Raw genomic sequence first — 26,789 nt, forward strand, 5'->3', positions numbered from 1 at the left:
GTTGTGTTTCCATTTTCATTTGTCTCAAGATATTTTTGGTATCTCTTTTGATTTCTTCTTTGACTCATTAGTTGCTCACAAATGTGTTAATTTTCACATATATGTGAATGTTCTCCCTTTCCCTTTTTTTAAGTGTCTTTATTTTGAGAGAAAGAGAGAAGGAGCATGAGTGGTGGAAGGGCAGAGAGACAGAATCCCAAGCAGGCTCTGATAATTCAGACATGGGGCTCAAACCCATGAACCATGAGATCATGAGCTGAGTCAAAACCAAGAGTCAGTAGCTTAACTGACAGAGCCACCCAGACACCCTCCCCACTTTCCTTCTGTTACAAATTTTTAGTGTCATGCCAATGTGTTCAGAAAAGATATTTGATATAATTTCAATCTTTTTGAATTTGGTAAGACTTGTTTTGTGCCACAACATGTAATCTATCCTAGAGCATGTTCCATGTACACTGAGAAGAATGTGGACTCTATTGTTGTTAAATGAAATGTTGTATATGTCTGTTAGGTCCATTTGGTCTAAAGTGTTGTCCAAATCCATTATTTCCTCCATGATTTTCTCTCTGGATCATCTATTCATTGTTGAATAATAGGGTATCGAAGTGTTCTACTATTATTGCATTGTTGTGTATTTCTGCCTTGAGACCTGTAAATGATTATTTAATATAATTAAGTGCTTCAGTATTGTGTCTGTATATATTTAACTTGTTATATCCTCTTGATGAATTGACCCCTTTATCATTATGTAATAACATTGTCTGTTATTACAGCTTTTAATTTAAAATCTATTTAGTCTGATAAAAGTATACCTTTTATCATCAGGAGTATACTCCTGTTCTCTTCTAGTTTCCATTTCCATGGAATAATTTTTTTCCATTCTTTCACTTTAAGCTTAATTGTCTTTAAAGCTTAAGTGAGTCTCTTGTAGGCAGCATATAGTTGCGCTATTTTTTATTCCCCCACTTTATGTCTTTTAAATGAAGAATTTTAATCATTTAAAGTAATTTTTTTTAATTTTTTTTAACATTTATTTATTTTTGAGACAGAGAGAGACAGAGCATGAACGGGGGAGGGGCAGAGAGAGAGGGAGACACAGAATGGGAAACAGACTCCAGGCTCTGAGCCATCAGCCCAGAGCCCGACGCGGGGCTCGAACTCACGGACCACGAGATCGTGACCTGAGCTGAAGTCAGACGCTTAACCGACTGAGCCACCCAGGCGCCCCTAAAGTAATTTTTGATAAGTAAGAACTTACTGATAGTAAAGACTATCATTTTTTAATTACTTTCTGATTGTTCTATAGTTCCTTTGTTCCCTTCTTCCTCTCTTGCTGTCTTTCTTTATGAACGAATGATCTTTTTTAAAGGTTTTTAAATGTTTTATTTATTTTTGAGAGAGAGACAGACTGCAGGTAGGGGAGGGGCAGAGAGAGGGAGACACAGATTCTGAAGCAGGCTCCAGGCTCTGAGCTGTCAGCACAAAGCCTGATGCGGGTTTCGAACTCATGAACTGTGAGATCATGACCTGAGCTGAAGTCAGATGCTCAACGGACTGGGCCACTCAGGTGCCCCTCTTTATGAATGGATGATTTTTATAGTGGTATGCCTTGATTCTTTTCTCTTTATCATTTGTGAGTCTCTTAAAGAGTTTGGCTTTGGGATTACCATAGGGCTTTCAAAATACTTGTAATAGTCTATTTTAAGATGATAACAAATCAACTTCAACTGCACAAAAATATTCTACTCCCCACCTCCACATATGTATTATGTTTTTGGTGTCCCAATTTACTTCTTTTTATATGTTATATTTCCTTCTTTTCTATAACTCTTCAATCTATTCCAATCTGGCTTGCCTGTTACCAGTCCACTAAAATTATTCATGCTAGAGTCATTGGTTTCCTTCTTGATTGTGAATGCAACTGACTTTTAAAAAACTAACAAATTTTTTAGAGAAGTTTGAGGTTCACAGAAGAATTGAGCAAAATGCATAGAGTTCCCATATACCCCTTGACCGTACTCATGCACAATCTCCCTTATTTAACATACTGCAACACAGTGTTACATTTATTAGGATAGATAAACTTATATTGGCATATTATTTTCCTTCTCCTTGAAGAACTTCCCTTAATATTTCTTAAAAGGAAGGCCTACTGGCAACAAATTATAAATTTTTGTTTGAGAAAATCTTTAATTGTCCTTCATTTTTGAAGGAGAATTTCACAAGGTATAGAATTCTAGCTTGGTGGTTTTTTTCTCTCAGCACTTTAAATATTTCACTTCAGTCTTTTATTTCTTAATAATTTCTAAGGAGAGGTCTGTAATGGTTACCTTTGCTCTTCTATAAGTAAGGTGTTTTTCTCCCTTTGGCTTCTTTAAAAATTTTTTTCTTTCTCTTTGATTTTCTGATGTTTGAATATAATAAATCTAGATGTAGTTTTGGGAGCATTTATCCTGCGTGGTATTCTGTGAACTTCCTGAATCTATGATTTGGTATCTGACAATAATTTTGGGAAATTCTGACTCATTATTGCTTCAAATGTTGCTTTTGTTCCTTTTTCTGTTTCTTTTCTTTCTGGAATTCCAATTATGTGTATGTCACACTTTTTGTAGTTGTTTCACAGTTCTTGAATAGTCTGGTTTTTGTTTTGATTTGTTTTGTTTTTGTCTTTTTTCTCTTTGCTTTTCGGTTTTGGAAGTTTCTTCGGTCATATCCTCAAACTTAGGTATTCTTTCCTAACTTGTGTCCAGTCTACTAATGAGTCCATCAAAGGCATTCTTTATTCTTGCTATAGTATTTTTAATCTCTAGCATTTCTTTTTTGATCTTTCTTAGAACATCGATCTTTGTGTTTATATTATTCATCTGTTCTTGCATGTTGTCTACTTTTTACTATAATGTCCTTAGCATATTAATCATAGTTATTTAAAAATTCTGGTCTGATAATTCTAATACTACTGCCACATCTGACTCTGATTCTGATGTTTATTCAGTTTCTCAAACTTTTTTTTGCCTTTTAATATGCCTTGTAATTTTTTGCTAAAAGGTAGACAAGATGTACTGGTTAATAGGAACTGTGGTAAATAGGCCTATAGTAATGTAGTGGTAAGATGTGGGGGGAGGGGAAGCAGTCATAGGGCTGTGATGACGTCTTTTTTGTTTATTGTTTAGCCTGTGCTTCTGGATGGTAAAATTCACCAGTGTTTCTTGGTTCTCACACCTCCTTAGGTGGGACAGCACAGCTAGAGAGAGGTGTAGTCGTGTATTTCCTGTTCTTTTTTTAAGTTTATTTATTCATTTTGAGAGAGAGACAGAGCAAGGGTGCACACGTGTTGGGGAGGGGCAGAGAGAGAGGGAGAGAGAGAATCCCAAGCAGGATCTGCACTGTCAGTACAGAGTCCCATGCGGGGCTTGAACTCACAAACTGTGAGCTCATGACCTCAGCTGAAATCAAAAGTTGGACCCTTAACCAAATGAACTACCCAGGCTCCCCTGTAGTTGGGTATTTCCATTCCCCCATGTGGAAGTTAGAGGAAGCTAGAATTGGAGTATTTTTCTTTCCTCATTTGAAAAAGCAGAGCTGGCTGGAGTTGGGTACTTCCCTTCCCCCAGGTAGGATAGCCTCTGCTAAAATACCAGCAAATTAGGCTCTGGTAAAATATTTTCTTCTGATGGAAGGCTTTGTTAAGAACAAAATACTCCAGGGGCACCTGGGTGGCTCAGCTGGTTAAGCAAACAACTCTTGATTTTGGTTCAGGACATGATCTCAAGGTTTGTGGGATCAGGTTCCATGTTGGGCTCCATGCTGAGCATGGAGCCTGCTTGAGATTCATTCTCTCTCTCTCTCTCTCTCTCTCTCTCTCTCTCTCTCTCTCCCCCTCTCCCCTGCTTGCAGTCTCTTTCTCTCAAAATAAATAAAAAATTTTTAAAAAACATTAAAAAAGAACAAAACAGAACATAATATTCTAGTGTATTTCCAAATGGTTCTTTTTCCCTTCTCACTACTAAAAGCATGAGGGGATTTTTCTTCGATATTTACTGTGAGGACTTGGTAGAGGTCCCTCCTAGAGGTACAACTCATAAAAGTATTGAGGCCCCCTGATGACTGTGTTCCTCTTGAGTTTTTAACTCTCAGTGTTGTCCTCAGTGAGCCTCCAGCAACTCACCAATCACACTAGCACTAGTTCCCATTCCAGCACTGGTTCTCAGGGAGGTTTCTGTTCACACATTTCTGTTCCAGTAAGTCATGATTCTCTATATCCACTGACCTGTCTTTCCAAGTTTTACTGCAGCACTTTAGCCTATGACCTTATTTTTCTGACATGCCTAAAAAGAGTTGTTGATTTTTCACTTTGTTCAGCTTTTTACTTGTTAGAACAGAGAGATGACTTCCAAGTTCCTTACATGCTAGACCAGAAATTTGAAGTCCTCCAATTTTATAAAGTTCTTTATAACACTGGGATTCCAAGCAACATTCAGCATTGTTAACCACTCCCTCTTTTAGGAGTAAATGCTCTCCTCTCTTGTCTTCTATGATACCATATTCTGTTTATTTCCCTCCTTTCCTCTGTCCATTCTTACTTTTGTACCTGACCATAAAGCTTTCCAAGGAGTGATACTGGACTCTTGTCTCTTCCTCACTTGATAGATACTCATTCTTTCTAACGTGCTGTCATCTATTTCTATGAATTTAAAACACTGTACACTTCTTTTCTGTCCTAACCTGCAGAGTTGTAGCCAATGGTCCTTCCAACATTTTCATTTTCAGGTGCCCTCAAACTTCCTGCCTTTCCTATCACAGTAAATAGCACCTTTATCCACCAAAGCTGGTTAAGACAGAAACCTAGATGTCTTTTTTGACACCTCTCATTCCTTTACCCTCTATATCCGATTCTTGAACTCTACAGGCATAATTATCTTGAATCCATGCTTATTTTTCCATCTCTCCTACAAAAAACCCTAGTCAAAGGCACCACAACCTTTTTTTTTTTTTTTTTAATGTTTACTTTTGAGAGATTGCATGCAGGGGAGGGACAGAGGGAGAGGGAGACAGAGGATCCAAAGTGGGCTCTGCACTGACAGCAGACAGCCTGATGTAGGGCTTGAATTCACAAATCACGAGATCATGACCTGAGCCCAAATTGGACGCTTAACTGACTGAGCCACCTACACGCCCCAAAGCCACCACAATCTTGCACCTAAAATATCTGCAACTTCATACTACAGAGTCTTCCTACTGACAGTCTTGCCCTTTTGCAATTTTATCCCCAATGTATACAATGACAGTGAAGTGTAGTGTAAAGAATACAGGAATAGATCCAGAAAGACCTGTCACAAACTCTTCAAACATACTAATTAATATCTAGATCTCATTTTTCTCAGCTATAAAATGGGTGGAAACAAAATAAAACAAAACAAAAACTTAGGTGATAGGAATGCTATAAGGAAAAGATACAATTTATAAAAAAGTGCTTAGAATAATGCTTAGCATTGAATACTTACTCAAATAGTAGCTCTATTACATACAAAACAAAATTCAATTTCCTCCCCAAAGACCTCTAGACTCTAGGACTAAAGTACTAATTCACAAATACTCCTCAGCAGAAAACACTGCTGTGGACATACAGCAAATGTCTTATTTTCACCTTAAATGAATGTTTAATAGACATCCACTTACCCAAAAGGAATCTGGAAAATCTGTAAATTTCAATTCTCTTTCACTAAACCTATATAGAGTATATATTCAAGTAACAATAATATTAACTGCTAAATTCAAAAAATATTTGAAATTATTGACTTAAATAACTGAAAAATAATTCCTATAAAACTGTTAGTTAAGAATATGCTCTATATTAATTAAATTTATGGTTTATGTAGTTTTTCTGCTTTAATACTTGCTTTTTTCTTTGTTTTTTCAGGTGCTGAAGGGTAAGTTTTCTCAGCAAGTAAAACTTCACAAGCTGCATTATCTGTAAAGAAAAAGATACTACAATATTTTAATTATTTAACCTCTCCTTAACTATAAGTATAGAAAATAGAACTCAAATTTGAAAAACAAAACCCTGATTTCAATGACTGCATCTCTGTAATAGTTTCAGAAGAAAAACTTAATATATGTTGAATAATCTGACTTGCTATAGATAAGAGTCCCAGGTTTCATAGGAGTAAATAAGTTCTATGTAAAATATTTACTTTTCAATTAATAGAGAAAGGTGTGTGTGATTAAAATTCTTCATTAATTATCCTTTCATTTCCATATTCCTGTATTTTCAGGCTCTCTTGAAACTTCTCTACTGCAACTTTTCTATCAACATTTAAAATATAGTCAGGACTCTTTGATCTTACCAAAAACTTTATCTGTACCCAATACCCCTTCATGCTATATCCTCTCTCTCCTCTTATCCACAGGCATGTCCACATATGCTAACATAACTTCCTCTCCTCCTGTTTACTCCCAAACCCACAGCAATCTAATTTCAGGTCCCACAAATATGAGCAGAAACCTTTCCTGCCCTACCTTATTGGACATCAGTACAACAAGCATGAACATTTTCCCTCTGGTCCCTTTCATGGCTCCTACTCAGTCTTGACTCTTCTCTTTTTTTTCACTCTCCAGACTCAATCCAAAAAGCAACAAAAATCTTTTGACTGTCTGCTTTCTGCCAATGTTACCTAGCATATGTACTTAATATGCAAATTTGGCTTTTCTTTATTCTTAACACTAATACCTTGCTTTAAGGCAACAAGAGATTTCCCTTCGGATTATTTCAGTAGTTTTTCAGTTTAGCCCCTTTGTACTCCACTACCCCCGTTACATACCTAAAATACAAGTCTAATATCATCTGCTTAAAACTTTCCCAAGGCTTTCCACTGCATTCCAGTTAAAACTCAAGCTTTTTAACTTAGCATATAAAATCCTGATTTTTGTGATGCCTGCCTATAATACATATACATTCCCAGCCTCGTTGCAGAGGCTAATTAGGTTTCTAGATACAAATAGGATACCCATTTAAATTTGAATTTCAGATAAGCAAATAATTTTTTAGTATAAGTATGTGCCATGTAATAGTACAAGCATATACAATATTTGTGACATAATTATATTAAAAATTATTTATCTGAATTCAAAATTAACTGACCATTCTGCATCTTTACTTGCTAAATCTGGCAACCCTTGAGACTAACCACTTCACTCATCTTCATCTCCTCAAGTAGAGGGAAGTAGTAGGTTTCAGAATTCTGTAAGAGATAAAATTGGTACCAAGGTTTGGTAATAGATTAAGTCTAAGAAGTAACAAAGAGGAAGGTGTCAAGAATGATCCTGATGTTTCCAGTCTGCTAAGCTACACTTGATAGATGGAAGACACTAGTGGAAGACCAGGTTAGGTCTTGGTTGTGACGATTCTCAGTCCTCAATTCCTGCTTTATTTATTCTCTTGGTAACTTTTGTTACAGCTACTTCTAAATGCTGAAGTGTTTCATTTACATTCTTTTTGCATGTTTGTTTTCTATGCCACTTCCTAGGTGATCTCATCTGATCCTATGGCTTTAAAACATTTATATTCTTTTTTTTTTTTTTTTTTTTTTTTTTCAACGTTTATTTATTTTTGGGACAGAGAGAGACAGAGCATGAATGGGGGAGGGGCAGAGAGAGAGGGAGACACAGAATCGGAAACAGGCTCCAGGCTCTGAGCCATCAGCCCAGAGCCCGACGCGGGGCTTGAACTCACGGACGGCGAGATCGTGACCTGGCTGAAGTCGGACGCTTAACCGACTGCGCCACCCAGGCGCCCCAAAACATTTATATTCTTGACTCCAGATATTTACTTATAGCTCCAGTCTCTGCCCTAAACTCCAGACTCCTGTATCACAAACTGCTCTCATTACATCTCTACTGGAAGGCTAATAAGTCTCTCAATGTTTTAATATTTTATTGAAGAACTCTACGTACACAATAGTAGGCACAAATCTTAAATATGTATGTATTCACCCATATAATCACCGCCCAAATCAAGATATAAAATATTCCAACACGTCAAAAGTTTCCTATGTGTTCCTTCCCATTCAGCACCCCCTTTCCAAAGATTACCACTATTCTTACTTCTACTACCCAAAATAGTCTTGCCTATTCTTGAACTTCATATATATGGAATTACACAACACATACATGTTTTTGTCTGCATAATTTCATGAAACATTAGGTACAGGAGTAGAGAGATAAAATTCAATGTTGAAACCAAATTCTCTCTTTTTTTTTAATATGAAATTTATTGTCAAATTGGTTTCCATACAACACCCAGTGCTCATCCCAAAAGGAAACCAAATTCTCTTAATCATCCTCCCAACTTGCTCTGTCCTCCAGTGCTTTCTCAAGAAATGATACCATCATTCATCCACTTGCTTAAACCAATAATTTTAGACTCATCCTTGACATTTATTTTTCTCTTACCCAACATACAGATTAATCAGAAAATCCTAGTGCTTTGAAATATATTCCGGGGGCACCTGGGTGGCTCAGTTGGTTAAGCATCCAACTTCGGTCAGGTCATGATCTTACAGTCCATGAGTTCAAGCCCTGCATTGCGCTCTGTGCTACCAGCTAAGAGCCTGGAGCCTGCATTGAATTTTGATTGAATTTTGTGTCTACCTCTCTCTTTGCTCCTCCCTATTCATAATGTGTGTGTGTCTCTCTCTCAAAAATAATAAAACACTAAAGGTATATATATATATATATATATATATATATATATATATATATATACATTCCAAATCAGACCACTGCTACCACGTTAGTCTCATACCATTACCTAACCACTACAATAGTTTAACCGGGTCTCTTTGCCTTCTTAGTCTATCTCCACATAGCAGCCAGAGTGATTATTCTAAAATATGTATCCAAGGGGCGCCTGGGTGGCTCAGTCAGTTAAGTGTCTGACTTCAGCTCAGGTCATGATCTCACAGTTCTTGAGTTCAAGCCCTATGTTGGGCTCTGTGCTGACAGCTCAGAACCTGGAGCCTGCTTCACATTCTGTGTCTCCCTCTTTCTCTGTCCCTCCCCCACTCATGCCCTGTCTCTCTCTGTCTCTCAAAAATAAATAAAAACATTTAAAAATTATAAAAAAATATGTATCCAATCACATCATCGCACTTCTCAGCACATTTAGAATAGAATTCTTACTCCTTACGATGGCATAGGAGACTCTACATTATACCACTTGACTAGCCCTCAACACAACTGCAGTCATTCATTTTTTTTAAACTCATTTTGCTCCAGTCATACAAACCTCTTTTCTCTTCTTCAAACGTGCTGCGCTCATTCCCATCTTAGGACCTTTTCTCTTGTTGTTCCCTTTGCCAGCATACTCTATCACAGATTTTCACATGACCCACATTCAAGCTCTGTAAAAATATCATCTCCTCAGAGATGCTTACCCTAGAGACTTTTAAATACAGAGAACAAACTGAGGGTGGAAGGGGGTGGGGGCGGGGAAAATGAGTGATGGGCAGTGAGGAGGGCACTTAATGGGGTAAGCACTAGGTGTTTTATGTAAGTGATGAGTCACAGGAATCTACTCCCAAAGCCAAGAGCACACCATATACACTGTATGTTAGCTAACTTGACAATAAATTATATAAAAAAATTAAATAATTAAATAAAATTTAAAAATACAATAAAATAGTATCCCTTGGGGCGCCTGGGTGGCTCAGGTGGTTGAGGGTCCAACTCTTGATCTTGGCTCAGGTCATGATCTTGTGGTTCATGGGATCAAGCCCCATGTCTGGATGTGTACTGATAGGATGGAGCCTGCTTGGGATTCTCTCTCTCCTTCTCTCTCTGCCTCTCCCCTGCTCACACACTCTCTCTCAAAATAAATAAATAAACTTTAAAAAAAATCATAAAATAGCATCCCTACTCATACCCTGTTTTTACCCTGCTTTATTTTTATTCTAATATTGATGTATATTCATTTGTTTATCTGTTTATTATCTTTCTTCCTCCACTATAGCAGCTCTGTTAGGGCAAGGACTCTGTCATGTTCCCCAGCAACTAAGAAACTTTGTGTCACAATGTAGGTGATTAAAGAATATTTGTTGAATGAATGGAATTACTGAATGGTGTGATAAGTTATCTCTGAAACATCCAAGGGGAAATGTCCAGAAGGCAGCTACATATAAGGGTCTTATTCTCAGAAGAAAGTCTAGATTGAGAGAAAACTTGGAGACCCTGCTTTTTATAGAACACCTGTACATATTAGGGGTAAATTTTAAAAAGATTAAAATCTAGGAACTGGCCTTGAAGAACTTCCACATTTAATGGCTAATAGTGGCAGATTAGATTGCAAAGGAGACTGTGCAGGAGTTACCTGGGAAGTAGTTACCTGTTTATGTTTGTCTCTATGACTAGACAAGTTTCTAACACTTAGTAAAGAACGTGACATAGGAACACAGTTGGATTTGTTGAACTAAGGAAGTAAAAAGTAATTCTTGATAAGATGTCATTTAATTTTAAATTTCAAGTTAATCAACCACATAGAAGTAAGAATACAAAAGCATACATAATTCCAGAATCACTGTTCTGACTCACTATCAGGCTTTATAAATAGTATTTTCCACAGCCAAAGAAAACTTTTTATTGGGCAAGACCTAAGTAAAATCATGATTGCTTTTGGAACCCTTACTACTTTCACTTTGATAGCCTCTCTTCTCTTGTTCACAAGCTCCCTTACTCTTAGATTTATACAAAAATTCCTCTTCTAATGCTCACCCTCCAGCGTAGTAGATGCTACTCCTTTGGAAGATGGGTGCTTTTACAAGTTTAGTTTTTATCACTTGATTAATTTCCCTTAAAAGAGCAACTATTTTCATCATTTTTATACCCAGAAATCCTAACATAATACTTGACATTTAGAAAATACTCAGTAGCAGTATTCCTCAAAGTGAAAATGATGCAAAAAACTATTTTTTTCTTTTAGTTCATACAAACTTGCCTATTAAGAGTAAAACCAGCAATTCTTTGTTTACCCACAAATAAATGCTGTAAAACTTGATTCAGGAAATAAAAATGGAAATCTGAGATACAGCATGAATTAATAAGGTTGGAAATGTCTAAGTTTATTCCAATAATAGACTAAATTATAGAGTGCCTATAATGCAAGACACTGTGTTTATCCTTTTATTTTCAATCATCACACATAATTGCAATATAAATGTTTACTGATTATCTTCCTCTCCCATGACTGAAACTTAGGAGGCAAGGATTTAATACTACTCTTTACTGGTATATATAGCAACACCTAATACAGAGTATATACTCAGTAAATGTTTATGAAATGAATTAATAATGGGTATTTTAGTGATAGTTAAAGACACACATATCTTTCTAACTTCACATATCTTCATTTTTTAAAATATAACCAAGCTAAAAAGCACTCAGTTTCCTGGGCTACCAATTTTCTAAAAATATACTGCATTATCACAAAAATAAAGAAATACAGAATTATGAAAATAATTAGTTTCACTGTTTATTACCTGATTCTGAATGCAAAGTACTCTTTGGTTTCTGAGAAATATTTTGGTCAGTTAATGTCATCACTCTATAATAGGAACAAATTAATGATTAGTCTCAATTTTTCAGTAACTGTAGAGAATCCTCAAATAATCTTTACAATAATAACATTAAAATTTTTCTTAATGTTTATTTTTTTGAGAGAGACAGAGACAGAATGTGTGTGGGTTAGGGGCAGAGAGAGAGGGAGACACAGAATCCAAAGCAGGTTCTAGGCTCTGAGCTGTCAGCACAGAGCCCGATGCAGGGCTCGAACTCACAAGCTGTGAGATCATGACCTGAGCCGAAGTCGGGACGCTCAAATGACTGAGCCACCCAGGCGTCCCTACAATAATAACATTTGTATACTATAAAATATCTGTAGAAAGAACACAACTGGTTAAGAAAATGTTACCATATCTATATGAACAAATAGTTTAATAAAAGGTAATACATTTATACACTTTTCAGTGTGAGACAATACATATGGAGGACAAGGTAGAATGTTTAGAATCAGAAAGACCTGAGTTTAAAGGCCAGTTTTGCTACTGGCCTTGGAAAAGTTACTTAACCTGTCCTGATTCTTAGTTCCCTCATTTATGCAAAACAGAATGGCAATCTTGTTTCCTAGGATTCTTGAGGTAAGAATCTCAAGTAACAGGAAAGATAATACTTCTTAAAAATTAATGTCCTTTTCTATTTTAGAAATGACACCACCCCCAGACTGTGACCACCTCCTTGAATTTAAATACTGTCGCTCTCACACACACCCTACCCTCAGTCTACATGCTGCAAACCAAGCTCTTGATCTTTGCTCAGGAATGTTTCTCCTCAGTCTCTCCCATCTTCTAGTTGCTTAAGCCAAAAGTGCGGAGTCAGCCTTGACTACTTTCATACTCCACCATTCATTCCATCAATGAATAACAGACCACCCTGTTAGTTCTGCTTTCAAAATATATCCAAAATCCTTTGGATTTGGTTCCAAAAGCTAGTTCTTACCTATACTCTTACCACTCTGGTCCAATATCTCTTGCCTAGATTAGGACAATAGTCTCCTAACTATATCTCACTATAACTATAATTGTCTCTTCATAATCTATTCACAACACAGTAGCCAGGGTGATTCTTTTAAAACCTAAGCTATATCATGTTACCCTTCTAACCCTTTCAAAGGCTTTCCAATCCACTTACGTTCAGCTACCATGCCTTATATGATATGGCTTTTTCTCTCATTTCATCTTCTTTTTCCTTCTCCCACACTCCATCCCAGGAGCCCAGGCCTTCTTGGCTCAGAGCCTTGCTTCAGCTATTCCCTCCACCTGGAATCCTCTTTTCTCCTGTGAATTACATGTCTTTCTGTTTCCTTCTTTATGTCTGTGCTCAAATTTCATTTATGACTTCTCTGACCACACTACTTAAAATAGTGAACCTTCCTTCCAATACTCTCTAGCCCCCATCTTGCTTTTTATCCATAGCATTCATTACCATATAGAACAGAATGAATTTGTTCATTTATTTATTGTCTATCTCATCCAAGTAGAATGTGGACTTGAGGGCAGAGATTTTGTTTTTAATCTATTTCATTAATTATAATGTATCTCTACCTGTAAGAATACTTCTGGCACATAATGATTCCTCAACAAACACTGAATAAATGAATACCTAAATTTGTGGGCTAACAATCATTCCAGCTATATAACTATTATCACACAGGGTTTTCAAAAGCTTGACAACTTTAAAATAAAATATTAGTTCTTACATTTCTCTATGGCATTTCTGATAGTCTTCTGAAGAGGGACCTAGGAAAGGAAAAAAAACAAAACAAAACACCAATCTATTAGAAATGTAATTCAAGCACAGACCAGAGGCCAAAATTACTCTAGCTAAAAGTAAATATTTTCTCTAAAATATATGGTGATAGTGCAGTTTATTTTTATAATTTTATTGTTTGTATTGTTTTTATCTGCCACTTAAATTATGTAGAAGTATTTTCAAAATACCAAAATAAAACAAAATTGTTAGGAAATTTTATGAGATGCAGGAATCCATCTGCCTGTATTTGGATAGTTAGTTATAATTTTTGAAGTCCTTTCCAATCTTTTATCTACTTGATTCTTACAACAGTCCCACAAGGTAAATATAACAATTTACTATTCCCACAATACATATACAAAATAACTGGTCAAGTGATAAAACTAACAGCTGCCTACCTGGAACTTAAACTCAGATATCATGGTTCTAAATCCAGTACAAATATAGATACACATATTAGTAGACTTATTAGTCAAGACAATGCCTACCAGTCAATATTTTGCTGTCTAGGCACTCTATATTACTAGGTATATAAAGAACTGTGGGAGTAGTCTTCTGAAGAATATGACCCTAATAAGCTGCAGAACTCTGCTTACATTTAATTAGAATTTTACAGTTTAGTAAAAGTGAAGTGAATGATGCCTACTAATCATTTAGAAGTATTTCTCTGAAATGGAGGTTCCCAAAATATAAAGGACTACAGTGAACAGCATCTACTTTCTGCTTTTGCTGATGATAGTCTCTTGCTTTTCCTTGTGATAATCAAGACAGGGCCTGTGACTCAGTACAATGGGAGCCCTGCATCTCTCTGCCCAAAGTGACTGTTCAAGGATAAGCATATGAAATAATTTAAGCCAAGGTATAAGACCAGGACTTTTGTTCAAATCACTGGGAAAGAGAAGCACTTTTGTTCACTGGATTTGAGGCTGTGACCTCAAATATAGGCCTGGACCTAACAAGAGCTACTATATGAAGGGAGGTTAGCCGAGAGTTCAGTTTGCACATTAGTGCCATGAGCTGAGAGATGGAAAGGAATTAGGTCCTACTGATACCATTTGAAAGCCTGAATTAGGGTTCCTGGGTGGTTCAGTTGGTTAATCATCCAACTTTGTCTCAGGTCAAACCACAGTTTGTAGGTTTGAGCCCCACGTCAGGCTCTGTGCTGACAACTCAGGGCCTGGAGCCTGCTTCAGATTCTGTGTCTCCCTCTCTCTCTGCCCCTCCCCTGCTGGCACTCTGTCTCTCTCTCTCAAAAATAAATAAAAGCATTAAAAATATTTTTTTTTTAAAAGAAAGCCTGGATCAAGTTGTAATTGCATATGATATACTGCTAGATTTTTCAGGTATATGTGGTAATAATTTCATTTTTTAACCTAATAAAGTTTGAGGTAGGATTGATTTTTTTTAAATTTTTTTCTTTCTTTCCTTCTTTCTTTTTCTTTTTTGTCATCACTTACAGTGGACAAAGAAGTTAACTGAAACATTTGTTAAAGAGACAGGCTGCTTCTTTGGGCACTTCATTATCAGCAAAGGAGTTGCCAAAGTAAACATAACACAAGGTTTTCAAACTGTCAGAAATACTGCCATCCAGATAGATACCAACTCTCCCATAAGGGACCCCATAACCAATGCTTAATTCTTTGATATTATTTATCCTCCTTTTTGTGAGGCTCTGATAGATGAGCTGACAACATCCACTGCTATTCCCCCTCTCTATTTTTATACATTTTCCCCTTTCTACCACTATAGAGGCTAGAAGAATAAAATACTTGGGTTTTTATAAACTTTATCAAAGAAGACTTCCAAGTAGTCAGGAGATACAGGACTCAGTCCTGGCCAACAGACCTAGTCTGCTGGGGAATTAATTGGAAAGCTTTTGCTTCTCTGATAAAAAGAGATGTATGTGGCTAGTACTGCCTTTTCTAATTCTTTTTCCCTGGAACACTGTTGTGATGCCTAAAGGCTTAGCAACCATCCTACAACTATGGGGTAACAAGCCAACACACTTTCTTAGTAGAAAGATAGAAAGAGTATAAGATCTTAATGCTATTAGTGAGATGCTACACTAATTCTGGCCTGGGAAGAGAAGTAAATCTAGTATAAACAAGCCTTTTTTGCACGACAAAAACAACATACACAAAAAGACAACTGACAAACTTGGGGAAATATTCACAATATAAGCCACAGACAAAAGACTAATATTCTTTTTTTCCCCGATGTTTATTTATTTTTGAGAGACAGAGCATAAGTGGGGGGAGGGGCAGAGGGAGACCGAGACACAGAATCTGAAGTAGGCTTCAGGTTCTGAGCTGTCAGCACAAAGCCTGATGCAGGGCTTGAACCCATGAACCGTGAGATCATGACCTGAGCCGAAGTTGGATGCTTAACCAACTGAGCTACCCAGGAGCCCTTAATATTCTTTACAAAAAAATTTTTTAGGTATAGATGAAACACATTGTATTAGTTTCATGTGTACTACCTAATGAATTAACTTCTCTAAATATTATATTATGCTCACCACAAGTGTAGCTAACTTGTCACCATATGATGCTATTATAATACCACAGACTACATTCCCTATGCTGTGACTTTTATTCCTGTGACTTATTCATTCCAAAACTCCAAGTCTCTCATCCCCTCTCCCCTTAACCCATTTTGCTCACACTCCCATTCCCCTTCCCTGTGGGAACCATTAGTTTGTTCTCTGTATTTACAGGTCTGATTCTGTTTTCTGTTTTTTAATTTGTTTTGTTTTTTAGATTCCACACATGTGAAATCATATGGTATTTGTCTTTCTCATCCTCACTTATTTCACTTACCATAATGCCCTCTAGGTGCATTCATGTAGTTGCAAATGGCAAGATCTTAACCTTTTATGGCTGTGTAATAGTGTGCGTGCATGTGTGTGTCTGTGTGTGTGTACCATATCTTCCTCATCCATTTGTTCATCAGTGTACATTTAGACCACTTCCATACCTTGGCTATTACAAATAATACTACAATAAATTTTCAAATTAGTGTTTTTGTTTTCTTTGGGTAAATATCCAGTAGTGGGATTACTGAATCATATTGTATTTCGACTTTTAATGTTTTGAGGAACATCCATACTGTTTTCCACAGTGGCTGTGCCAATTCACATTCCTACCAACAGTGCATGAGGGTTCCTTTTTCTCCACATCCTTATCAACACTTCCTTTTTCTCGTCTTTTTATTTTAGCCATTCTGACAGGTGTGAGGTGGTATCTCATTGTGGTTTTGATTTGCAGTTTCCTGGTGATTAATGATGGAAGCATCTTTTCATGGCTGTTGGCCATCTGCATGTCTTCTTTGGAAACATGTCTATTCAGGTACTCTGCCCATTTTTTTTAAGTTTCTTTTTTTAAGTTTTTATTTATTTGAGAGAGACAGTTCAAATAGGGGAGGGGCAGAGGGAGAAGGAGAGACAGAGAATCCCAAGCAGGCTCTGCACCACGAGTGCAGAGCCAGATGCAGGGCTCAAACCCACAAAGCCGTGAGATCGTGACCTGAGCTGAAGCCATACAAAGAGACATATCTAGAAAAAAATGTCATTATGGCTGATGTAAGAAAAAGTACTGCCTATGTTCTCTCATAGGATTTTTATGATTTCAGGCCTCACATTTAGGCCTTTAATCCATTTTGAGTTTGTGTATGGTATAAGAAAGTGGTCCACTTTCATTTTTTTGCATGTAGCTATCCAATTTTCCCAGTACCATTTATTGAAGAGGCAGTCTTTTCCCCATTGTATCTTCTTGCATTCTTTGTCACAGATTAATTGACCATATAAGCATGGGTTTATTTCCGGGCTCTCTATTCTGTTCCATTGATCTATGTGTTTATTTTTGTGCCAGAACCATGCTATTTTGACTACAGCTTGTAATATATCTTGACATCTGGAAGTGTGACATCTCCAGCTTTACTATTTCTCAATATTGCTTTGGATATTTGGGCTCTTCTGTGGTTGCAAACAAATTTTAGACTTATTTGTTCTAATTCTGTGAAAAATGCTATTGGTATTTTGATAGGGATTGCACTGAATCTTCAAATTGTTTGGGGTAGTATGGACATCTTAACAATATTAATTCTTCCAATTCATGAGCACGAAATACCTTCTCATTTCTCTTCAATTTCTTTCATCAGTGTTTTACAGTCCTCAGAATACAGGTCTTTCACCCCCCTGGTTAAGTTTATTCCTAGGTATTTTATTATTTTTTGTGCAATTACACATGGAGTTGTTTTCTTTTTTTTTATTTTATTTTTTTTTTTTAATTTTTTTTTTAATGTTTTTATTTATTTTTGAGACAGAGAGAGACAGAGCATGAACGGGGGAGGGTCAGAGAGAGAGGGAGACACAGAATCGGAAGCAGGCTCCAGGCTCTGAGCCATCCGCCCAGAGCCCGACGCGGGGCTCGAACTCATGGACCGCGAGATCGTGACCTGGCTGAAGTCGGACGCTTAACCGACTGCGCCACCCAGGCGCCCCGGAGTTGTTTTCTTAATTTCTCTTTCAGCTACTTTGTTATCAGTGCACACAAATGCTATCAATTTCTGGATATTAATTTTGTATCCTAAAACTTTACTGAGTTTATTTATTACTTCTAATAGTTTTTTGGTAAAGTCTTTAGGGTCTTCCGTGTACAGTATCATGTCATCTGCAAACAATGATAGCTTAATTTCTTCTTTATCAATATGGATGTCTCATTTCTTTTTCTTGTCTGACTGCTGTGGCTAGAATGTCTAGCACTATGCTGTAGTGTTAGAAAAGTAGTAAGACAGGACATCCTTATCTTGTTCCTGATCTTAGAGGAAAAGCTCTCAGGTTTTAACCATAGAGTATGATATTAACTGTGCTTTTTTTTTCTTTCATAGATGGCCTTTATTATGTTGAGGTATGTTCTCTCTAAAGTCACATTAGGGAAAGTTTTTTTTTTTTTTAAATCATGAATGGATGTTAAATTTTGTCAAATGCTTTTTCTGCATCTACTGAGATAATCATGATTTTTATCCTTCATTTTGTTGATGTGGAGTATCATGTTGATTGTGATATTGAACCATCCTTGCGTCCCCAGAATAAATCCCACTTGGTACTGGTGAATCATCCTTTTAATGTGTTGTTGAATGTGGTTTGATAATATTTTATTCAGGATTTTTAAATCTACGTTCATCAGGGATTTTGAACCGTAGTTTTCCTTTCTCTCTCTCTCTCTCTCTCTCTCTCTGTCTGTCTCTCTCTATTGGTGTATTTGTCTGGCTTTGGTATCATGGTAATGCTGGCCTTATGGAATGAGTTTGGAAGCTTTCCTTCCTCTCTTTCCTATTTTTTTGGAATTGTTTGAGAAGAATAAGCATTAACTCTTCTTTAAATATTTTTTAGAATTCACCTGTGAATCCATCTAGTCCTAGACTTTTATTTTTTGGTAGTCTTTTGTGTACTAATTCAATTTTGTTATTACTAATGGTTTCTTTAAGATTTTCTATTTCTTCCTGATTCAGTCTGTTAGATTGTGTGTTTCTAGAAATTTATCCATTTCTTCTAGGATGTCCAATTTTTTGGCATATAATTTTTCAAACTACTCTTACAATCTTATATTTATGTGGTGTCAGTTGTTACTTGTCCTCTTTCATTTCTGGTTTTACTTATTTGGGTCATTTCTCTTTTTGTCTTGAAGAGTCTGCCTAAGGACTTATCAATTTTATTTGTTTTCAAAGAACCAGCTCCTGATTTTGTTGAACTGTTCTATTGGTTTTGGTTTTTGTTTTAGTCTCTACGTCATTTATTTCTGCTCTAAACTTTATTATTTCCTTCTTTCTACTCACATTGGCTTTGTTCTTTTTTCTATTTCTTTTCGGTTTAAGGTTAGATAATTTTTTTTAATGTTTATTTATTTTGAGAGAGAGAGAGAGAGAGAGGGAGATCGAGCAAGCACACACAAGTGGGAGAGGGGTAGAAAGAGAATGATAGAGAGAATCCCAAGCAGCCTCTGTGCTGTCAGTGCAGAGGCCCATGCAGGACTCAACCCCATGAACCAGGAGATTGTGACCTGAGCTGAAATCAAGAGTTGGATGCTCAACCGAGCTACCCAAGTGCCCCGGTTTATAAATAGATATATAATTATAAATAAATAATTTATTTGAGCTTTTTCTTGTTTCTTCAGGTAGGCCTGTATCATTATATATTTCTCTCTTAGAATTGCTTTTTATGTGTCTTAAATGTTTTGGACCATTACATTTTCATTTTCTTGTGTCTCCATGTAATTTTTGATTTCCCCTTTGATTTATATGTTGACCCATTAGTTGTTTAGTATTATGCTGTTTAGCCTCCACATGTTTGTGCTTTTTTCCAGTTTTTTTTCCTATGATTCACTTCCAGTTTTATACTGCTGTGGGAAGAAAAGATGCATGGTATAAATTCAATCTTCTTAAATTTATTCAGACTTGCTTTCTGGCCTAACATTTAATCTATTCTAAAGAATTTTCCACATGCCCTTGAAAAGAATGTACATTCTGTTGTTTGGATGAAACGTTTTGTATATATCTGTCATACCATCTGGGGTAATGTGTCATTCAAAGACACTGTTTCCTTATATATATATTTTTTTTCAATTTTTTTTTCAAATTTATTTCTGAGAGAGAGCATGAGTGGGGAAGGCACAGACAGAGAGGGAGACACAGAATCCGAAACAAAATCCAGGCTCTGAGCTGTCAGCACAGCTGACAGGGTCCAAACTCATGAACTACAAGATTATGACCTCAGCCAAAGTTGGACACTCAACTGAATGAGCCACCCAGGCATCCCTCCTTATATATATTTTTTAATGTTTATTTATTTTTGAGAGAGAGAGAGAGGGAGAGGGTGAGAGGGAGAGAGAGAGAGAACATGTGAGGGTCAGGGAGGGGCAGAGAGACAGAGAGACCAAGAATCCAAAGCCGGCTCTGTGATGACAGCAGAGACCGTAATCCCAGGCTCCAACACACAAACCATGAGATCATGACTCGAGCCAAAGTCGGACACTTAACCGACTGAACTACCCAGGAACTCTGACACTGTTTCCTTATTGATTTGCTACCTGGATGATCTGTCCATTAATCTAAGTGGGGTGTTAAAGTCCCCTATTATTATTGTATTACCATCAGTTTCTCTCTTTATGTCCATTAATATTTGCTTTATGTATTTAGGTGCTCCAATATTGGGTGCATAGATATATACAACTGTTATTGTCTCATTGGGTTGATCCCTTTGTAATATGCAATGCCTTTCTTTGTCTCTTATTACAGTCTTTGTTTTAAAAAGTCTTTTTGTCTGATATGTGTTGCTACCCTGGAGTTTTTTTTTTAATTTCCATAAGCATGGTAAATGTTTTTCCATCCCTTCATTTCAGTCTGTATGTGTCGTTATGGCTGAGATGAGTCTCTGGTAGGCAGCATATAGATACGTCTTGTTTTTTAATCCACTCTACCACCCTATGTCTTTTGATTGGAGCATTTAGGAAAAGGCTAAAATTCTTAATAGCTAATGTACTTAGAAATGGAGGGTAGGGGTACCTGGGTGGCTCAGTTGGTTAAGCGTCCGACTTTGGCTCAGGTCATGAATTTGCGGTTCGTGAGTTCAAGCTCCACGTCAGGCTCTGTGCTGACAGCTTAGAGCCTGGAGCCTGCTTCGGATTTGTGTCTCCCACTCTCTCTGTTCCTCCCCAGCTTACACTCTGTCCCTCTCTCTCTCAAAACTAAGTAAAAATTAAAAAAATTAAAAAAAAAAGAAATGGAGGGTAAAGAATAAAAAAACAGGTGAAAAAATGGGGAAAAGGCATGAAAAGAAAATCTACACATACATGCACACACACACACACACACATACACAGAAAATAAAAATAGCCTTCAAACATATGAAAAATATTTAAGCTCACATACAGTTAGGGAAATGCAAGCTAAAATAACACTGAGATACCATTTCTCACCTATTAGAGTAGCAAAAATTTTTAAATACGACAATATATTTTGTTGGTGAGGGTATGAGGAAACAGGATATGAGAATATGTTGATGGGAATGCAAACTAGTATAATCTTTCTGGAGGAAAATCTGGCAATACGCAACAAAACTATATATCCACTTACCTTATGACCCAGCATCCTACTTCTGAAAATCTATCTTTACGATATAATATATTTTTGTATTATTGATGGAATAAGTTTATTCATTTACACACCACTGTTTGTAGTGGCAAAATACTGGGGGGAAACCCTAGATATCTAATTCATAGGAGAGTACTTAAATAAACAAAAATACATCCATACAGTGGAGTACCATGCAGCTATTGAAAAAACATGAGGAAGAGCTCCTTAAAACTAGCTGGAGTGATTTCTAATACATACTAATATGTGGAAAAAAACAAAATAAAAAAGTATATATAAATATGCTAACCTTCATGCACGAAAGAAGAGGATATAGGGCACCTGGGTGGCTCAGTTGGGTGAATATCAGATTTTGGCTCAGATCATGATCTCATGTTTTGTGAGTTCAAGCCCTACATTGGGCTAGCTGTTGTCAGTGCAGAGCCCACTCTGGATCCTCTGTCCCCCACTTCTCTGTGCCCCTCCCCTGCTTGTGCTCTCTCAAAAATAAATGAAACATTCAAAAAAAAAAAAAGGAAATAAAGAAGAGGATATAAGAAAATATATACAAAAGAAATACAAGAAAGATAAACCATAAGGGTTGGGTGGGAAAGGGGTAGAAAGAAGAGGGGAATAGGATCAGGGTAGCAGGAAGGAGAAGTGATGCTTTCCTGAGAATATAAATATATTTTATAGCTTTGACTCTTAGAACCATAGCAGTGTTTCACATACCTTCACATAACCCCTTCTCCCCAAATAAAGAAACAAATCAGGATGGAAAACCAAAAATTGAATCTGACACTAGCAAATGAGTCTAAATATACTCCAAGTGATTAACAAAATGCACTGAAATATATATAACCTATATAACTTTGTGTATGCTTGAATTATATAAATAAGTAAATAAAATATTGTATTTTAACACATAAAATAAATATTCATGAGTTAATACTGCTATAATCAACTGAATAAATAAACAGCAGAAAAGATACAATTCTTTTACAGTAGAATTTCAATTAGTGAATGTAGCAGGGAAGCAAAAAATAGAAAATCACCATTAAACAAACACCAGCATAATAACTGTTATAGTCAAGTTCCTCTGATGAATACTAATATCAGTGCATGAAAATTTGAGGAGAAATAAGATTTATAGGGTCTCAAACTATCTTCTCTGGATATTTATTAACCACAAAGGCAAACTAGTAACTTAACTATTCAGAAAACCACAGACACCACCTTAATCAAGTGATGAAGTTTAGTATCCCCAGTAATATGATATACTGACATCAAGAATTTAATACAATGTACTGAAAAAGGCATAACATCATTTCTGCAGTGTTCTTTAAAACATTGTATAAGCTCATTCTAATCATAAGAAAACATTAGACAAATCCAAAAGTGAGGGACGTTCTATAAAATAACTGATGAGTAATCTTCAAAAGTACCAAGATTATGAAAAACAAACAAAGATTGAGAAACTGTTACAGACTATAGTAGACTAAGGAAGAAGTAACAATCAGATGCAATGTTTGATCCTGAAACACAAGAAAAGAGATTGGTGGAAAAACTGGTGAAATGCAAATAAGGTTTAATTAGTAGTTTTATGCCAGTGATAATTTTCTGATTCTGATCATTGTACTAATGTTATATAAGACAGCATTAGGGAAAGCTGGGTGAGATGTATATGGGAATTCTCTATTTTTGCAACTTTTTTGCAAGTCTAAAATTACTTCAAAATAAAAGTTATAAAACAGGAGACCCCTATGTTATTTGTAGCCAAAGATAATGCTAATTGATAAACTTAGCTATAAATCATTCAAAAAATTACTTTGTTTTTCTGATATAGATGAGGGTTTTCCTCTGTGACATAAGAAAAAAGAATGTGAAAACTCACCTAAAATTGCAGAGAGGTCTGAAAACTGTGGTACCTTCTCTATTGCTATTGCTTTACTGGTATCCAGAAGAGTGGAATTCTTGCATTGCATATGTTCTTCCAACCTGGGACATTTCCAATCTAAAACAGCAGGCAGAAATGGCACACAACTTTGAACAACAGCACACAAGTAGTAGGTTACCTCCCCCAACTCCAAAGGTCCCAGCCATACTAAGCTGTGGCAATTAAAGATTTGGGTAAGACAGAGAAAAAAGACAAGTCTTGATGGCATCAGAATAGCAAATATTCTTTGGCCTATTTCAGTATTGTAATCTACTTTCTTTCATGGATTTTTGCCCCATAAACATTATTGACATAAGAGACAGACAGCATACCTACGAGGTTCCTTTTAATATCTTATGTATAAATTATACCTACGTCCCATGAAATAACATGCTAGTATTACTTGATGTCAGTTTTAAACTTTCCATTAACTTCCCACTACGCAAGAATGAGGTTATTCTCTCTTACATTCCTGCCCCCACCTTTTCCACACTTCCCATTATCCTGATATTATATTACATATTTAGTTAGATCAATATTCGGTATAGACATTATAATAATAAGTTGCCATAAAAATGCTATTTACTCTTGTACACCATAACAATCATTTCTACCCCCTGGAGTCAGTCAGTCTTTTTTGTTAGTTTAGGTTTCTCTGTATTTTTCATCTATTTAATCCCAAACTTTACCAAGTTCTATAAATTCATTCTTTTCATTCCATTCTCTAGTGTTCTAAAGTTTCACAATGCTTCATCTTGGTGTTTTTCATCAATTGTGGTAGGCACAGTGTCACCCTTTTAACACAGAAATCATATTCTTTAACGCTAGGAAACTGTTCTTGCATTATAGCATTGGTAATTTTCCTCTTGTTTCTTTCACCATCTTTGTCTGAAACTGCTTTCATTTGATATTGGATATCATATACTCCTCCACTAACTTATCTCTGTTGAGTAGCAACCTTTCATCTTTTCCTTTTTTTTCCTCCTCAATCCTAATTTCTAATCTTTCTACTAAATTTCTCGCTGCTATTGCATTCATGATCTGAATATTCCCTTTTTCATAGCACCCTATTCTTATTTAATGAACACAATATACATTTTATGTCAGTGAGACTATTTTTTCAATATATTTTTTTCTCCTTGTGTTTCTATTTCTGCTTGGTTCCTTTTCTTAACTTTTAATTTTTAATTTTATTGTGGTAGGAACACTTAACATCAATCTACCCTCTCAAATTTGTAAGTGTACAATATTGTTTAGTATAGTGTATCACAGTGTTGTATAGCAGATCTCTGGAACCTATTCATCTTACAAAACTGATACTTAATACCTGTTGAATAGCAGCTTCCCATGTCTATCTCATTCTAGGCCAGGGCAACCAGCATTCTACTCTCTAATTCTATGAATTTGACTATTTTAGATATCTCATGCAAGTGGAATGATACAGTATTTATCTTTCTGTTACTGGCTTATTTTACTTATCATAGCATTCTTAAGGTTCATCCAGGTTGTTGCATATGGCAGGACCTCCCTTTAAGGCTGAATAATATTCCATCATCTGCATATACCATATTTCTTTTATCCATTCATAAATCAATGAAAACATAGATGGTTTCCACATTTAGCTATTGTGAATAATGCTGAAATAGATATGGGGTGCAAACATGTCTTTAAGATCCTGATTGCAATTACTTTGGATAAATATCCACAAGTAGGATTGGTGAATCACATGGTAGTTCTATTTTTAATTTTTTGAGGAACGTATACACTGTTTCCCATAGCAGTTGCACCATTTACAGTCCAAACAACAATGTACAAGTGTTCCAATTTCTCTACATCATTGTCAACACTTATTTTTTTGTTTATTTATTTTTGAGAGAGAGACAGATCATGAGTGGGGGAGGGACAGAGAGAGAGAGACAGAATCTGAAGCAGGCTCCAGGCTCTGAGCCTGACGTGGGGTTTGAACTCATGAGCCGTGAGATCATGACCTGAGCCGAAGCTGGATCCTTAACCGACTGAGCCACCCAGGATCCCCCCCACTTCTTTTAAAAATAATAATCATCCTACAGGTGAGGTGACATTTCATTGTGGTTTTGATTTGCATATCCCTGATAATTAGTGATGTTGGCATCTTTTCATATACTCGTTGGCCATCAGTATATCTTCCTTGGGGAAATGTCTATTCAAGTCCTTTGCCCATTTTGTAACGGGGTTATATGTTCATTTTTTTCCCCCTGAGTTATAGGAGTTTCTTATATATTTTTTAACATTAATCTCTTATCAGATAAGTGTTTTGCAAATATTTTCTCCCTTTTTGTATGTTGCCCTTTCACTCTGTTGTTTATTTTGCTGTGCAGGTTTTTAGTTTTATGTAATCTCACTTGTCTAACTTAGCTTTTGTTGCCTGTGCTTTTGGTGTTACATCCAAGAAATCATTAAGTATCATGAGGGTTTTCCCCTATGTTTTCTTCCATGTGTTTTATGGTTTCTGGTCTTATGTTTAAGTCTTTAATCCATTTTGAGTTGGGTTTTTTTGTATGATGTAAGGTATTGGTCTTATTTCATCCTTTTGTAGGTGGAAGTCCAGTTTTCCCACACTTGATCTTAGACAAAAGGCCAAGAAGCGATGGAAGTCCAGTTTTCCCAACATTGTTTGTTGAAGAGACTATTCTTTCCCCACTGTGTATTCTTGCCACCATTGTTTAAAATCATTTCTCTCTATTCTATTCATCTACATGTCTATCTTTATGCCAGTACCATACTGTTATAATTACTGTAGTTTTGCAATATATTTTGAATTAAAAAAAGTGTCAATTTTCTGTATGGTTTTTCTATTTATTGAAAATGGGAGTAATGAAGTCTTCATTACTGTATGGATGTCTATTTTTGCCCTCAGGTCTGTCAGTGTTTATCTGTTAGGTGCTTTGATGTTGAGTGCATATTTCTTTATATTTGTTATATGTTCCTGATTAATTGACCCTTTCATTATATAATGTCTTTGTGTCTTGTGATAGTTTTTGACTTAACGGACGTTTTATCTGATATAAGTAGAGCCACTCCTGATTTCTTTTGGTTACCATTTATATGGATTACCTTTTCCTATTGCTCCACTTTCAGCCTATGTGTGTCCTGAAATGTAGAGTCTTTTGTAGATAGCATATAGACCTTGTTTTTCAAAATCCATCCAGCCACTCTGTGTCTTTTGATTGGGGAATTTAAACCAGTTACATTTGAAGTAATTATTGGTAGGGAAAGAATATTACTACTTTGTTAATTATTTTGTATTATAGTTCTTTTACCCCTTTTCCTCTCTTGCCATCTTCATTTGTGTTTCATTGATCATTTTTATACTGATATGCTTTGACTCCTT

The 26,789-nt window shown here is 36.1% G+C and overlaps 1 protein-coding gene across 4 annotated transcripts in view; it reads right to left on the reverse strand.

The window, feature by feature from the left end:
* The window catches only part of MEIKIN (meiotic kinetochore factor), an 81,815-nt gene that overhangs the window by 43,472 nt on the left and 11,554 nt on the right, over positions 1–26,789 (reverse strand). For all 4 annotated transcript variants that reach the window (XM_045488073.1, XM_045488065.1, XM_045488056.1 and 1 more), the window contains 4 exons: positions 23,378–23,497; positions 13,304–13,343; positions 11,529–11,593; positions 5,898–5,968 (listed from right to left, as the gene is read on the reverse strand). In XM_045488073.1, the coding sequence (XP_045344029.1) occupies positions 5,898–5,968; positions 11,529–11,593; positions 13,304–13,343; positions 23,378–23,497 (296 nt within the window). The remainder of the gene's footprint in view (positions 1–5,897; positions 5,969–11,528; positions 11,594–13,303; positions 13,344–23,377; positions 23,498–26,789) is intronic.

The sequence above is a fragment of the Leopardus geoffroyi genome, chromosome A1, assembly GCF_018350155.1.
Source record: "Leopardus geoffroyi isolate Oge1 chromosome A1, O.geoffroyi_Oge1_pat1.0, whole genome shotgun sequence".
Taxonomy (NCBI): domain Eukaryota; kingdom Metazoa; phylum Chordata; class Mammalia; order Carnivora; family Felidae; genus Leopardus; species Leopardus geoffroyi.